The sequence below is a fragment of the Lichtheimia ornata genome (genome assembly GCF_029851405.1).
Source record: "Lichtheimia ornata isolate CBS 291.66 chromosome Unknown scaffold00002, whole genome shotgun sequence".
Taxonomy (NCBI): domain Eukaryota; kingdom Fungi; phylum Mucoromycota; class Mucoromycetes; order Mucorales; family Lichtheimiaceae; genus Lichtheimia; species Lichtheimia ornata.
In genome coordinates, this window is record NW_026695322.1 from 1130475 (window position 1) to 1142843 (window position 12369).

Below are 12369 nucleotides of genomic sequence, written 5' to 3' on the forward strand. Positions count from 1 at the left end.
CATAAGAAGTCGTATGTATTGAAAGCAAGTTGCTACGTGTAACAAAGATGCTTGCCTATAATGGCTATCTGCTGTTCACGTGAACAAGGCTGTAAGGCAAGTTGCTGCAAGTAGAAAGCACTGTTGGATACGATGGAGCAAAGAGCTTGCTAATAACAACTGCTGCATTGAATGCTGTTACAGTTAGTCGTGACAGGGAAACGCGCAAGAGCGTGTGCTGTAGAAGAGTAACAAGAAGGCTGTGTACACGCCATGCACTTGCCATTCAGTCAAAGACAATCGGATCAAGAGAGTTGTAGGATTGACATGATGGGCTGAAGCAGGACAATCGTTCGTAGGTGATGGTTGTACTTGAATGGGCCAACAGTTGAGAATGGGAAGGAGAGGGAAGAAGCTGAGAGTGGAAGAGTTGCAAATTAAGTAGACTTTTCTGAAGCTTGAATGATGTTTCTTTGTACAAGCGTTGTTCAGTCAAATCCTCGCGGATCAAGAAAGTTGAAGGATGGGACTAATGTGCTGGAGCAGGACAATCGTTCATATGCATTGGATTGGGAAACAAGGATGATTGGGAGGAATGGGCTGTCAAGTGGCTGTTTACAAATAACTTTGCAAAATGATTTCTCTGAATTTGGATGATGTTTTGTGTCTGAGCGTAACTCACCTAAATCCCCTCGGATCAAGAAAGTTTAACGATGGAAATGATGAGTTTGAGCAGGACAATTGTTCGTATGCATTGGATCGGGCAATTAAGGAGAACGGGAGGAATGGGCTGCGAGCTGGCAGTTTACAAATAACTTTGCAAAATGATTTCTCTCATATTGGATGTTACTTCTGTGTTTGAGCGTTTTTCAGTCAAATCTTCTCGGATCATGAAAGTTGAAGGATGGGCATGATGGGCTGGAGCAGAACAATCGTTCGTATGCATTGGATTGGACAACAAAGGTGAATGGAAGGAATGGGCTATTAGCTGGCATTTTGAACTATTCCGTAGATAGCGTACAAGAATCATGCATCGCCTGTGCTGAATGACACAAGTTACACAAACACGCCCTCTGCATCTTTTGCTCTATACAGTCATACTACTTTACATTAAACAAAGACCACTTCTCATATAGCATCACGCTTACAAACATAAAGGTGCCTGTATCTGCAAACTTTACAATGAAATGTGGGGTTTTGAATAGAGCAATGTGCTCGGCTTGGCCAACTGCACCTTGGGTGCCAGTTTCACGATCAAGCTTGCCAATCCCAGATTTCGCAATGTCGCCACCAGCCAAACTGGATCCGGGGGTCGACCTCTTCGACGACGACGACCAAAAAATATTTTTTGGGCTGTTTGCGACATTGAACGTGAAACTTTCACACAAGGTGCTGTTGGCCAAGCCGAGCCCATCGCTCTAATAAAAACCCCACGTTTCATTGTAAAGTTTGGAGATACAGGCACCTTTATGTTTGTAAGCGTGATGCTATATGAAGAGTGGTCTTTGTTCATTGTCAAGTAGTTGGACCTTGGCAGAGCTAAAGATGCAGAGGGTCGTGTTGTGTAACACAGCTACGTTTGCATGAATGAAAGGGTGAATGTATAATTACTTTATAGATCATCTAGGAACAGGTATGTATTGCTAGCTAACGGTCACTTTTATCCAATCATCATTGTTGCGAGATCCACTGCATGGGAACGATGCCCCTGCTCTAGACATTCATTTCCATGATTAAAGTAGGTTGATCCGAGCCGATTTGACTGAGCTGCGGTCAAAGAGAGATTACATCACTCTGGACATAGAGCACGCTCGATGTAGCTCAACTGATGTAATCTTGTGTGAGCGTAACTCAACCAAATCAGCTCGGATCAAGCTACTTTAATCATGGAAATGAATGTCTAGAGCAGGGGCATCGCTCCCATGCAGTGGATCTCGCAACAATGATGATTGGATAAAAGTGGCCGTTAGCTAGCAATGTATGACATAAAAGTGAGGGTTGCGTACCTTTCATGCATTGTCCCTGAAGTCCTGACTTTTTAGCTGAGTTATCCAAAGAGGTCCTTCTGCATCTTTTGCTCTATTATAGTCATACTACTTTACATCAAACAAGGACCACTTCTTATATAGCATCACGCTTACAACATAGTAAAAACATAAAGACGCCTGTATCTCCAGACTTTACAATCAAACGTGGGGTTTTTATTAGAGCAATGTGCTCGGCTTGGCCAACTGCACCTTGTGTGCAAGTTTTACGTTCATCGTGGCCAATCCCAGATTTCGCAATGTCGCCACCAGCCAAACTGGACCTGGGGGTCGACCTCTTGAAACTTTCTTCGACGACCAAAAAATATTTTTTGCGCTGTTTGCGACATTGAACGTGAAACTTTCACACAAGGTGCTGTTGGCCAAGCCGATCACATTGCTCTATTCAAAACCCCACGTTTCATTGTGAAATCTTGAGATATGGCTGTCTTTATGTTTTCACTATGCTGTAAGCGTGATGGAGGTGCTTTTTCCTAGTGGATGGTGTCGGCTGCATTAACGGAAAGATGAAGAGCTGAGTGAAACGGCACGTGGTGGTTACACAGACACGTCCTTGACAGGTTGCTACAGTAGACAAATGGATGGTGATGATGATGATGATGATTGCCTTTTGTGAAGTTACGTAAGTAATGCGTATGATAATAATGGTTCCATATCACATTTGCATGTAGGAGAAGGTCGAGCTGCATAAACCAATTTGTATATGTAAAAAGATACGTATACATATTGAATGGGTCACTCATCCTGAAACTCAATGGAGGGATCTCTTCACTTTTTCTCTTCTCAAGCTCATCCCACTTCCCACTCCTCCTTATTGTATTACAAAAGCCATGTACTTCTTGCATGACCGATAACCGGACCACCTTTATTATTCCATCTTCGAAGCGATAGTATGTAATCCACAAGCTAGCAGCCTCCAACAAGCGTGTATAATAAATAAGCAATGCTTTATTTCATCTAGCTATCTTGCTATGTACTGTACATTGCCACCACCATCGTCGTAGTCGTCCTCCGTCATCATTCGTACTCGTACTCGTCACCAGTCCTCAATCTCATCCGTCACACCAACATCCAAAAATACACAAGTTGAAAAGAATGGGATCTTGCAGGCTTCCTTTTGTATCTCGTTGTCGTCATCATTGTCATTGTTGTGGATGGGGTGGTCATCGTAATCGTCATTGTGGTGAATGTGGTAATCATCGTAATCGTCGTCTCTACAAATAAGAAAGCAAGCTGGTTAAACCATCTGGTACCGGGAATGATGACGATTTGGTATACCGTTAGGCGATCCTCTCTAAGGAAGAAAGCAAATCAGAAGGAATTCACAAACCAAATCACACCATACGAACAACGTCGGGCGATCCCTTGTTCTTGAGAAAGCACTGCACGAATCACGCAAGGCCAGTTCGATCCATGGCAAGGAAGGACATCACTTACGTAGAGTCCAGGCTCATAGTCGTCCTCATTCATCCTCTCCAAAGGAAGAATGATCCCCAATCCTTCCAATCATTTTCCCACCACATGAAAAGAAATCCTCAAGGGAAAGAACGTGGCTGTCACGAGAAGACCGTGTTGGTTAAACACATTCACAAGCTGTTGCAAATCCCCTTTTACCTCAACACGGTGACCATGCTCTTCCAAAACCCCATCATCATCGACCCATCCTCAACTCAACGCAGGTCTATAGAGCCCTGGAGCGTTCCAAGAAGCTTTTTCAGTACACTTGGCTAGTGCAGAGCGACGCAGCGGCCACTTGATACAGGCTGGGACTTGAACCCAAAGATATGATGATGATGCCCCAAGTTGCGTTGCCTGATCAAAGAAACCTATTCAATTCATTATTAGCACACACACAATAAACACCCTTTTCATTGTTTGTTTCATTGTACTTGCCTTTTCCATATACACAAAGACCCGTTGTTGTTGGTTACTGGAAAACGAAAACCATGGTGTAGTGTTGTTGAGCCGAAACAGAACGCCAAACCAGCCAGCGTCTTGAAACCAAACTAGCCCCCTATATAAGCTAACACGTCAATGGAACCAGTTCGGCTGCAACATTGGACTCTTAATGTACCTGTTAACACCAATCGTAGAGCGGGAATAGCAATGAAGAAAAGGAAGCAACAATATCGCCATGGCAACCACCAGCACTTGGACATACTCGCTCCCTGACAATGCATGTTCAGAACTACATTAACACCTCACAGCCAACAAGAGCACTTCTTTATAATACATTACCTTGATCGAGATGTCGTGAATGGAATAAGGGAAGGTGGGAGAAAAAGAAGAGAAGCGTTGTCTCAAGTTGTGGAGCTGCTGTCCCCCAAGTTTAAATCCCCCTACTGCTATTACACTGAGGCCACTCATCAATTACCCTATACACACCATCCACCCATCCATGATCATCACCCTCACGATAGACAATAGGTACACGTAAATAAAAGCCATGATCCTCACGTATAGCAAAAGGGTGTGTGCCATTTTACACTTTACATGATAATGATGATCCAACAACAGCCATTGCCTTACTATCAGGTCAAATCGAATCAAGGAAGTTCAATGATGGAAATGATGGGCTGGCGCAGGACAATCGTTCACATGCATTGGATTGGGCAACATCCTTATGTCATCTCAGGTTTCTAGAATGTAGATGGATTTATCAGTTGTTGATGCTGTTACCCATACATGTTCTAAGCCTGTTTGACCACTTTATCAGTTCGATCAATCATTACAACAACTCTCACGCCCACATCCATTCACATAAAAGCAAGGCTGCTGCCATCAACATTATTACGCATCTCTTTCGTTTGTTGCATGTGCTCCCCAAGTGCCTTTTAGTAAGTGTCAAAATGTCTTTGTGGTGTCGTCTATAGATTGAAGATACTAATGCATTTAGCATAGTGCTTCGTTGTTATTTGTATTATTCATTGTTTTCTTTGTGATACTTGGCCCTATTCTTTAATGAATCCCTTGTGGTCTATGTTTTCCACTTGTAAACTGATTTGTGTAAACGTCATCTTGCCGAGACATTGAATGAAGCATTAAAGAAGCAGGAGCAAGAATGCATTCAGCTGCATCAGTTGATTCACACGAACCCCACTACTGACTGATGCTCTTGCTCATGCTATCAATAACGCCCAGCGAAGAAACACCGTTTTCAAAAGGAAATAGGGCGAACTTTTGGATGCACGTCTTGAACAAGAAACTGCAATTGATCACAATTTGCATGATTCCACCAATACTTATCTCAATGGAATGAAATTCGTTGAGCGGTTCATTGAGGACCTCCAAGCAAGGGATAAGCGAATGAGCTGGATTGATTGCTGATCAGCTGGAAAAGAGAAAGGAATTTTGGATTACAAGAACGCTGACAGTCTACGAAATCTATAGAAAGTATGCAATAAAAAAACGAATCATTGTATCGGTTCCTCCTAAACTTTCGATATGGCTGCTTATCATAACATGGTTTGGAAGACAAAAACATGCAACTCTTCTTTTATATTATCAATGTAGCTAATAATAAAACGGGTTCTGGGAATGGGTGTGATTTTCTAATCGGTTGAGGTCTCGTTGAAGACTGCCGAGGTGTCAGTGTAATAAGAGTCAAAAAGTCGCAAGATGGCTACTAGAAGCAGGGAAACAATCACAGCCAACAATACAGTCTTGAGTGGATGGATAACAGCAGCAGCACCTATGATGAAGGTTCATTCGATTAGCCAAACACAAAGTCCTCCTTTACAAGGATAATGATCTTACTACTAGGGAATTGTTGGGGAAGTGAGACGACACGGCAGCTGTTGTCGGCGGATCCTGTTGCAAGTAGTAATCGATCAGGGCTGATGGCGATACTCGTGATAGAAAAGCCGTGCGCTTCCTTCACCGTATGCAAGACCTACATACATCATTGTTAGATCATGCCCTAGCAATCATCCATCAGTACAACTACTTGCCCGTAATGTTGTTGCATCCATAATGATAACCGAAAAATCGGCAGTTGCTACAACGGCCATGCCACCTTCCCGGCTATAGAAAGCATATGAGTATTCCCATAGTTACCCCTTGCCTCAACCATCCTACCTTAGACAGAACGAAGTAATGGGCTTTTTACTGATCTTCACGTTGCTGATAACTTCAAGGGTGTATGCATCAAGCTTCAAAAGATGACCGCCGGATTTGCTGTTGCCTACTAAATAGGCGCTTTCCTTGCTGTATAACCGGCCGTATCTGAAAATGCAACATGGTAGCTATGAGATGACTACCCAATGCCTTTCCAAAATAGATCTACCTGAATGCTCGAAACTGTAGTTTTTGCTTCTTGTCAAGTGCCGGGCTTGAAATTGTCTGCATCACTTTGCCAGTATGTCGACCACGAAGGCTTGCGAGTTTGATAGCATCCCTTGTAAGAGCAACAAGCTTATCCTTCTTGTTCGAGATATCCACATCCATCACTTCATCGTCCTCCGAAACTTGAATCGTGTCACAAAGAGGGGTGTAATCGGGATAATTGTACACATTCACTTGACCATTGGATGTGCCCGTTGCGAACAAACTGCCATCAGCACAGAAACGAACCGCTTTCTGGATACATACTTCTCATTAGCCATCTCATCACCGCATACCTTTGAATGATCTTTGTATATACCTGGTAGTCATCGGGGTTCTTGCTGTCAAGAGTTGACATTGACTTGACAAGCTCGATCCTATCCATATACCTCTTAGCATACATGATCATCACCACAACCATTCTCCTTACGTTGCTTCGTGAGCCTTGAATACGCGACAATTGCTATTCTTTCCTTTCTTGATGTCTTCCTCGGAAGCATTGACACCAGCCAATATCGTATCATCCTATAATAGCGTGTGTGCTCTTTAGACACCCTGCCCAAGCCTTGGTCGCTGATGCCTTACCACAGGATGCACATCAAGACACATGGGCGCATCTTCCTCGTTCGAAAACTCGTACACGGCCTCCTCCTCGAGATCTTTACGACGTGGTTCTACGCGATACGAGACCTGTTGACTACAATTAGTTGCATGCATTGGAAGAGAGTCGTTTACTTGCCAATTTGTTCTGGATACCCGATCGACCAGCACCACCACCTCCTCCTACAAGCAACTGGTTCGTTGTGGTAAACGCGAGACCGAATACAGGAAAACCAACGGGTACAGCGTATGTGGGGCACTGAGGTCTGACCATAGAAGCGTGCGTGTGTGTGTGTGTGGAAGAAGAAGATAGGTGAATCCAACAACGGAATTACTCTCAGCTATAGCTTCACTCTTACTGCCTGCATAACAATGCACCCATTTTCAGGGGTCAACTCAAAGATGTGCTTTCCATTTTATACTTATATCCAATATTGCTACCCTATAACGTTGATGGAATAATAATAAACGCGTTGCTGTGCCTTTCATTATTACAACGTATTGGTTGTTCAATTGCTGATACCGTGTAATTGGATCACTGCTGCTTACAGTATCCAAATACGTAACATCCATGTAAATAGCGTAATCTTTTTCACATGAGCTGGTATACATGTATACTTAGTCGCTCGCTTAAATGGCATGCTGTTGTTTCACATTGAACAATTATATGGTGGATATGCATCTTCTTACAAGGATAGTGCTGCAATTGTCTTTATCACATTTAATCTATTCTTTGCTTTGCTCATCTTGGTAAAAGGGGTAATCAATGTATCCACGCTCATCACCACCATAAAAGCTAGGACGATGATACTTGTTGAGAGGCCATCCATTCTTGAGACGAAGGACAAGATCAGGGTTGGCAATGTAGGCACGTCCTATGGCAACAAGGTCTCCGGTTTCATCAGAAAGCTCTTTAGCCGTTTCAGGTTTAGTAGAGAATCCACCACTAGCCATGAAAGTGCTCTTCCACAACTTGCGGAAAGGATCGAGGGTGTTGACAGTGTCATTTTGTGTTTTACGACCAAAATCATCACGTGGACCAAGCATGTGCAAATAAGCGAGATCTTGAGGAAGGTGGCTCACGATGTATCCCCATGTATCATACGGCGTCTCGTCTTCCATGTCCTTTATAGCGGGGTCAGTATGTCTTTACTCACTTGTATCCATATGCATCAAAATACCTGGAACTCGCTCCATGGTGTCAAACGTAAAGCGGTACGATCACTTCCAATGGCATCAGCTACTGCCTTAGTCACCTCAAGACAAAGACGAGCGCGATTTTCAATAGATCCACCATATTCATCAGTGCGCTTGTTGCTGGAAGTGTTGATAAATTGATCGAGCAAGTATCCATTACCACCATGAATTTCAACACCGTCAAAGCCAGCTTCTTCAACAGCACGCTTGGCAGCAATAGCAAAATCACGTGCAATACCAGGCATCTCATCAACTTCAAGCGGACGTGGAACCTCATTAGGTGTATCGACCAACAAGCTACGGCCTTCGATAGCAATGGGTGATGGGCCAACGGCAGGCTTGTTACCAGGAATCAGTTGTTTGAGAGAAGCACGACCCGGATGCCAAATTTGCAAGTACATGTAGCTTCCCTTTGCATGGACAGCATCCACAATTTCTTTCCAAGCCGCCACCTGCTTATCGGTGTAAATACCGGGACATCCTGCAAATGGACCACTTTCAGCGGTAATGGCAGTAGCCTCGGTGATGATCAATGATCCCTTAACGTGAGCTCGTTGGGTATAGTATTCCTTCATCATAGGTGGTGTTACGGCATGGTCTTCATCGGATCGGTTACGTGTGAGTGGTGCCATCACCACACGATGCTGAAGCTCCATACGGCCGACTTTGACGGGCTCAAACAATTTGGACGATGATACGGTCATGTTGTGAAAGGATAAAGAAAGGGAAAAAGAAACAGAGTATTAGGAACACGCTCAAGCGCTATTTTTCTTTTGTGTCCCTTAGCTTGTGTTACTCGCTGTGTCTTGCGCTGTTTAATTATTTGGTACCCCACAGCAGCTTAAAAGAGCACGCAATCGTCACCGGCATGACGATGAGCTGTTGTCTTATTGTTCATCTGAGATGAACCAGAGCCATGTTGTCATGTCCTAGAAGCAGTAACAATGGACCAAGCCCCTGGATTGATAACATGGAGTATTGCAAGTGATACGAACCAAATGGTAGGATAGGATATGAAAACTAAGATTTAGCCTACCAAGCCTCGTAGAGATGTGGCACATGGAAAACCTAAACATTGAAAATGTGATGCGTTTGTTTATGTGGGATCTTCGCTTTATCAAATTGGGGAAAGTTGTTTGGATAATCACGCTTTTGGTTGTTTGGGTGATCATTTTGTTGATTAGCTCAGCCTTCCAGATCACTGCATTGTCGATGGATTCAATCATAACGAACGTCCTTGTTCAATACAATCGGGGCTTTAGAGAAGGTGTATGATTGTAGGTGTGTATTCTTCATCACTCACAAACATTGAAAAAGGGTTCCTGTACAACGGATAATCCCGATCGCACCTGAGGAGGAGGATGTTGCACCCGAAATCTTAAAAGTCAGCAGACAAGACATGTACGTACATGCGTCAACTTATCCCCGCGGTATAAAGAATGATGATGGATACCACATTTCTGGATCAAAAGATCATGTTCATCATCATTCTCGAATAACATTCTTGTGAGGAATCCCAGATGTTGGAAGTGGTGCGAGTGCATATCGATGATTAAGGGAACACAAACATGACGATTGAAAAGCAGCACATGTAAACAAACACACCGCTTGCATAAAGTGGGATCTTGCTGCATAGCCAATGTGCCACACGAGTCCCACCACCTTTTGCAATAAATTGAAAGCTGCTTTATATATACGATGACTGATCATCTTTATAGGTGGTGTCATTTTGCGTGTTTAGATGATACGATTACTTGTGGACGAGCGAAGACATCAAGAAGCTGCAAATGTAATAAAAAGTCCCCCCCCCTTGAATCAGACGCATTGTCAATACAGCAATGTGGCTCATTTGACAGTGCAGCAGCAGCAGCAGCAGCTGGCAGCATTAGTGCATGTGTGTGTATGTGTATATGTATATACATGTCAGTGCCCTGTGTTCTCTCATTTATCCCAGCAACACAAACAGCAACTCGGGTTCATGTGCGTGAATGTTGTGCCTCCGCAATGACTCAAGTGTGTATCTCGTGTTATGCACCGGAGGACAAAGCACGAGTTGCTGTCAGTAATATCTGTGAAATGGCTACACGTGAGCCTTCTTTATCCTGCAGCTTCAAGTTCAGACAATGCTGCTTCATGAGACATGAGATCCCCGCCCTTGTTGTTATTCATAAAACGCCACATGCATTGCTTGCACGCTATTATTATTATCAACTCATCATCCCCATTTTCTTCTTTATTCATTGTCTTTTGAGAAGATGCAAGAGCTAGTTGCAATGGATATTTCTAGTATCAATTATCAGAGATGAGGTAGGTGCATGATAATAATAGCGACGAGAGAGAAAGGGAAAAAAAGAGAACCAAATGCAAGTACATCCTTACAGTTAGCCCACATGGGTTAGTGTGTAACCCAACCCAAAAACTACTTTGGGGGGTCAAAACAAAAAAACAAAAAAGAAGGCTGCCCTTTGTCTTTATACTGCAATTTACATCTTTTCCTTTCTCTCTCTCTCTCTTCTTTACAATAACAACAACACGCTTTTCCTCTCCGGTTTTATATGTCCTTGGAAGAAGACCAACGTAGACGCCCTCCCAGAGCAGTCAATATCATTCGACCATCGTCACCTCTCTTGCAAGCATTCCATCGTCCTGTTATGCAATTCCACCACCAGCCATCAGCATGTTCAATGACCTCGGCTTCTACATGGTCTTCCTCATCGTCATCAGCTTCAACAGAGTACTCGCCTTCAACAGCTGGTTTTATCACTACACGACCCACTTCTCCTTCATGGTATCATCGACCAGGCTCTCCTAGTGGATGGTCCTTTGTGGGCAAGCCATCGCCCCTGGGACCCCTATCACGTATGGCGGCCTTGGCGCATCAGCAAGAAGCTGGGCTTTCTGGATTATCAAGCCCTGTGACTGAGGATAGCGATGGGACATTAGACAGCGATGAAGACGACTATGATCACGACAATTTGGATATTGATTTGGATGACGATTTGGATGATGACGATGATGATTTGGAGGAGGAGGAGGATGATTTGGATGACTTTTCCTCGTCATCAGAAGAAGATGTGATTCCACGTCCTATCATTGCAAGGATGAAACAAGGCTGTACGATCATGAATGGTAAAGGCGAGCTTGTCGGATTCTCATCCAACCACAATAACGATCCCCATGATAAGTTTGGACGAAAGGTAAATAGGACATCATCATATTGGAAAGAGTGGGGATATTGATAATAGAGTAATAGATTGCCGACCTTGAAATCGAAGTCAAATCCCTAGCAAGTGTCAATGCAACATTGGAAGAGCAAACTCGTGAACAAGCTGCACGTATTGCAGAGCTTGAGAAGAAGCTTCAGGATAGGTAAGAGAAAGAGAAGGTATTGGAAATTGGAATGGGATAGTAATAGCAGGGTATTCAATAGGAATGGATGTGAGCTTCCACCAACTCCAGTGTCAATGACATTCTCAGAGGTAAAAGTAATGAACTCTGCCCATGATATCAATCACACTCACACGTTGTTATATAGCCTGAAGATGATCCAGAGACCGAACAGCTGTATGAGCGGATCAAAGCCATGTTGCAATCATTAATCGACGATGCTCAACGTGCCGTTGCAACTCAAAGCAAAAGGAGTGGCCGCGTCTTATACAAGGATCCACGTCAGCTGATGGATTATGAACGATCATCATCATCGATACGTACACCACCACCACCTCCAGCTCCAGGACCCAGCTCACGTGGTCCTCGTCGACCAAGAAGTGGTAGCAGGAATTATTCAGTTGTATCATGTCCTGAAGCAACGCTTACCAGTAATCCAAATCGACGTTCATGGCCTACCGTTACTGCTGGTGGTAGTCGTTTATTACGTATGGCAACACAACCTAGTGGTGCAAGTGGAAGACAACGATCACAATCCATGGTACGAGCTACATCCTCGCCGTAAAACGAAACGATTACAGACATACTCGCACTCGCACTCTCTTATTTACTTGCAAATCCTCTTTTTCTCTCTCTCTCTAACATACTCACTCACTCTCTCACATTATGACCGCTGCACATGCATATTATCATCATATTCTCTCATCTCTTGCTATCTATACCCTCTCTATTTAAACACCCACGCACATCCTAGCTGCAATTACATGCTTTCCTTATGCCCTTCCTTTTTGTTATCCTTTTTACTTCATATGTAAATTGTTCCCTTGTATGCATGTTA

The 12369-nt window shown here is 43.6% G+C and overlaps 3 protein-coding genes across 3 annotated transcripts; 1 reads left to right on the plus strand and 2 right to left on the minus strand.

Annotated features, from left to right (window-relative positions):
• Window positions 1–5575: 5575 nt before the first annotated feature.
• On the minus strand, window positions 5576–7221 carry O0I10_000900 (uncharacterized protein; the record flags this gene model as incomplete). Its single annotated transcript, XM_058481000.1, has 9 exons — window positions 5576–5715; window positions 5781–5916; window positions 5975–6047; window positions 6102–6248; window positions 6310–6602; window positions 6667–6724; window positions 6778–6872; window positions 6933–7037; window positions 7087–7221. 9 exons carry the CDS (start codon window positions 7219–7221, stop codon window positions 5576–5578), a joined length of 1182 nt encoding a protein of 393 aa, XP_058348564.1.
• Window positions 7222–7673: 452 nt separating this feature from the next.
• On the minus strand, window positions 7674–8848 carry O0I10_000901 (uncharacterized protein; the record flags this gene model as incomplete). The annotated part of the gene is made up of 2 exons (XM_058481001.1): window positions 7674–8072; window positions 8129–8848. The coding sequence occupies 2 exons, from the start codon at window positions 8846–8848 to the stop codon at window positions 7674–7676; spliced, it is 1119 nt and encodes a 372-aa protein (XP_058348565.1).
• Window positions 8849–10699: 1851 nt separating this feature from the next.
• O0I10_000902 (uncharacterized protein) lies at window positions 10700–12096 on the plus strand (the record flags this gene model as incomplete). The annotated part of the gene is made up of 4 exons (XM_058481002.1): window positions 10700–11341; window positions 11398–11513; window positions 11575–11623; window positions 11680–12096. 4 exons carry the CDS (start codon window positions 10700–10702, stop codon window positions 12094–12096), a joined length of 1224 nt encoding a protein of 407 aa, XP_058348566.1.
• Window positions 12097–12369: the final 273 nt, after the last annotated feature.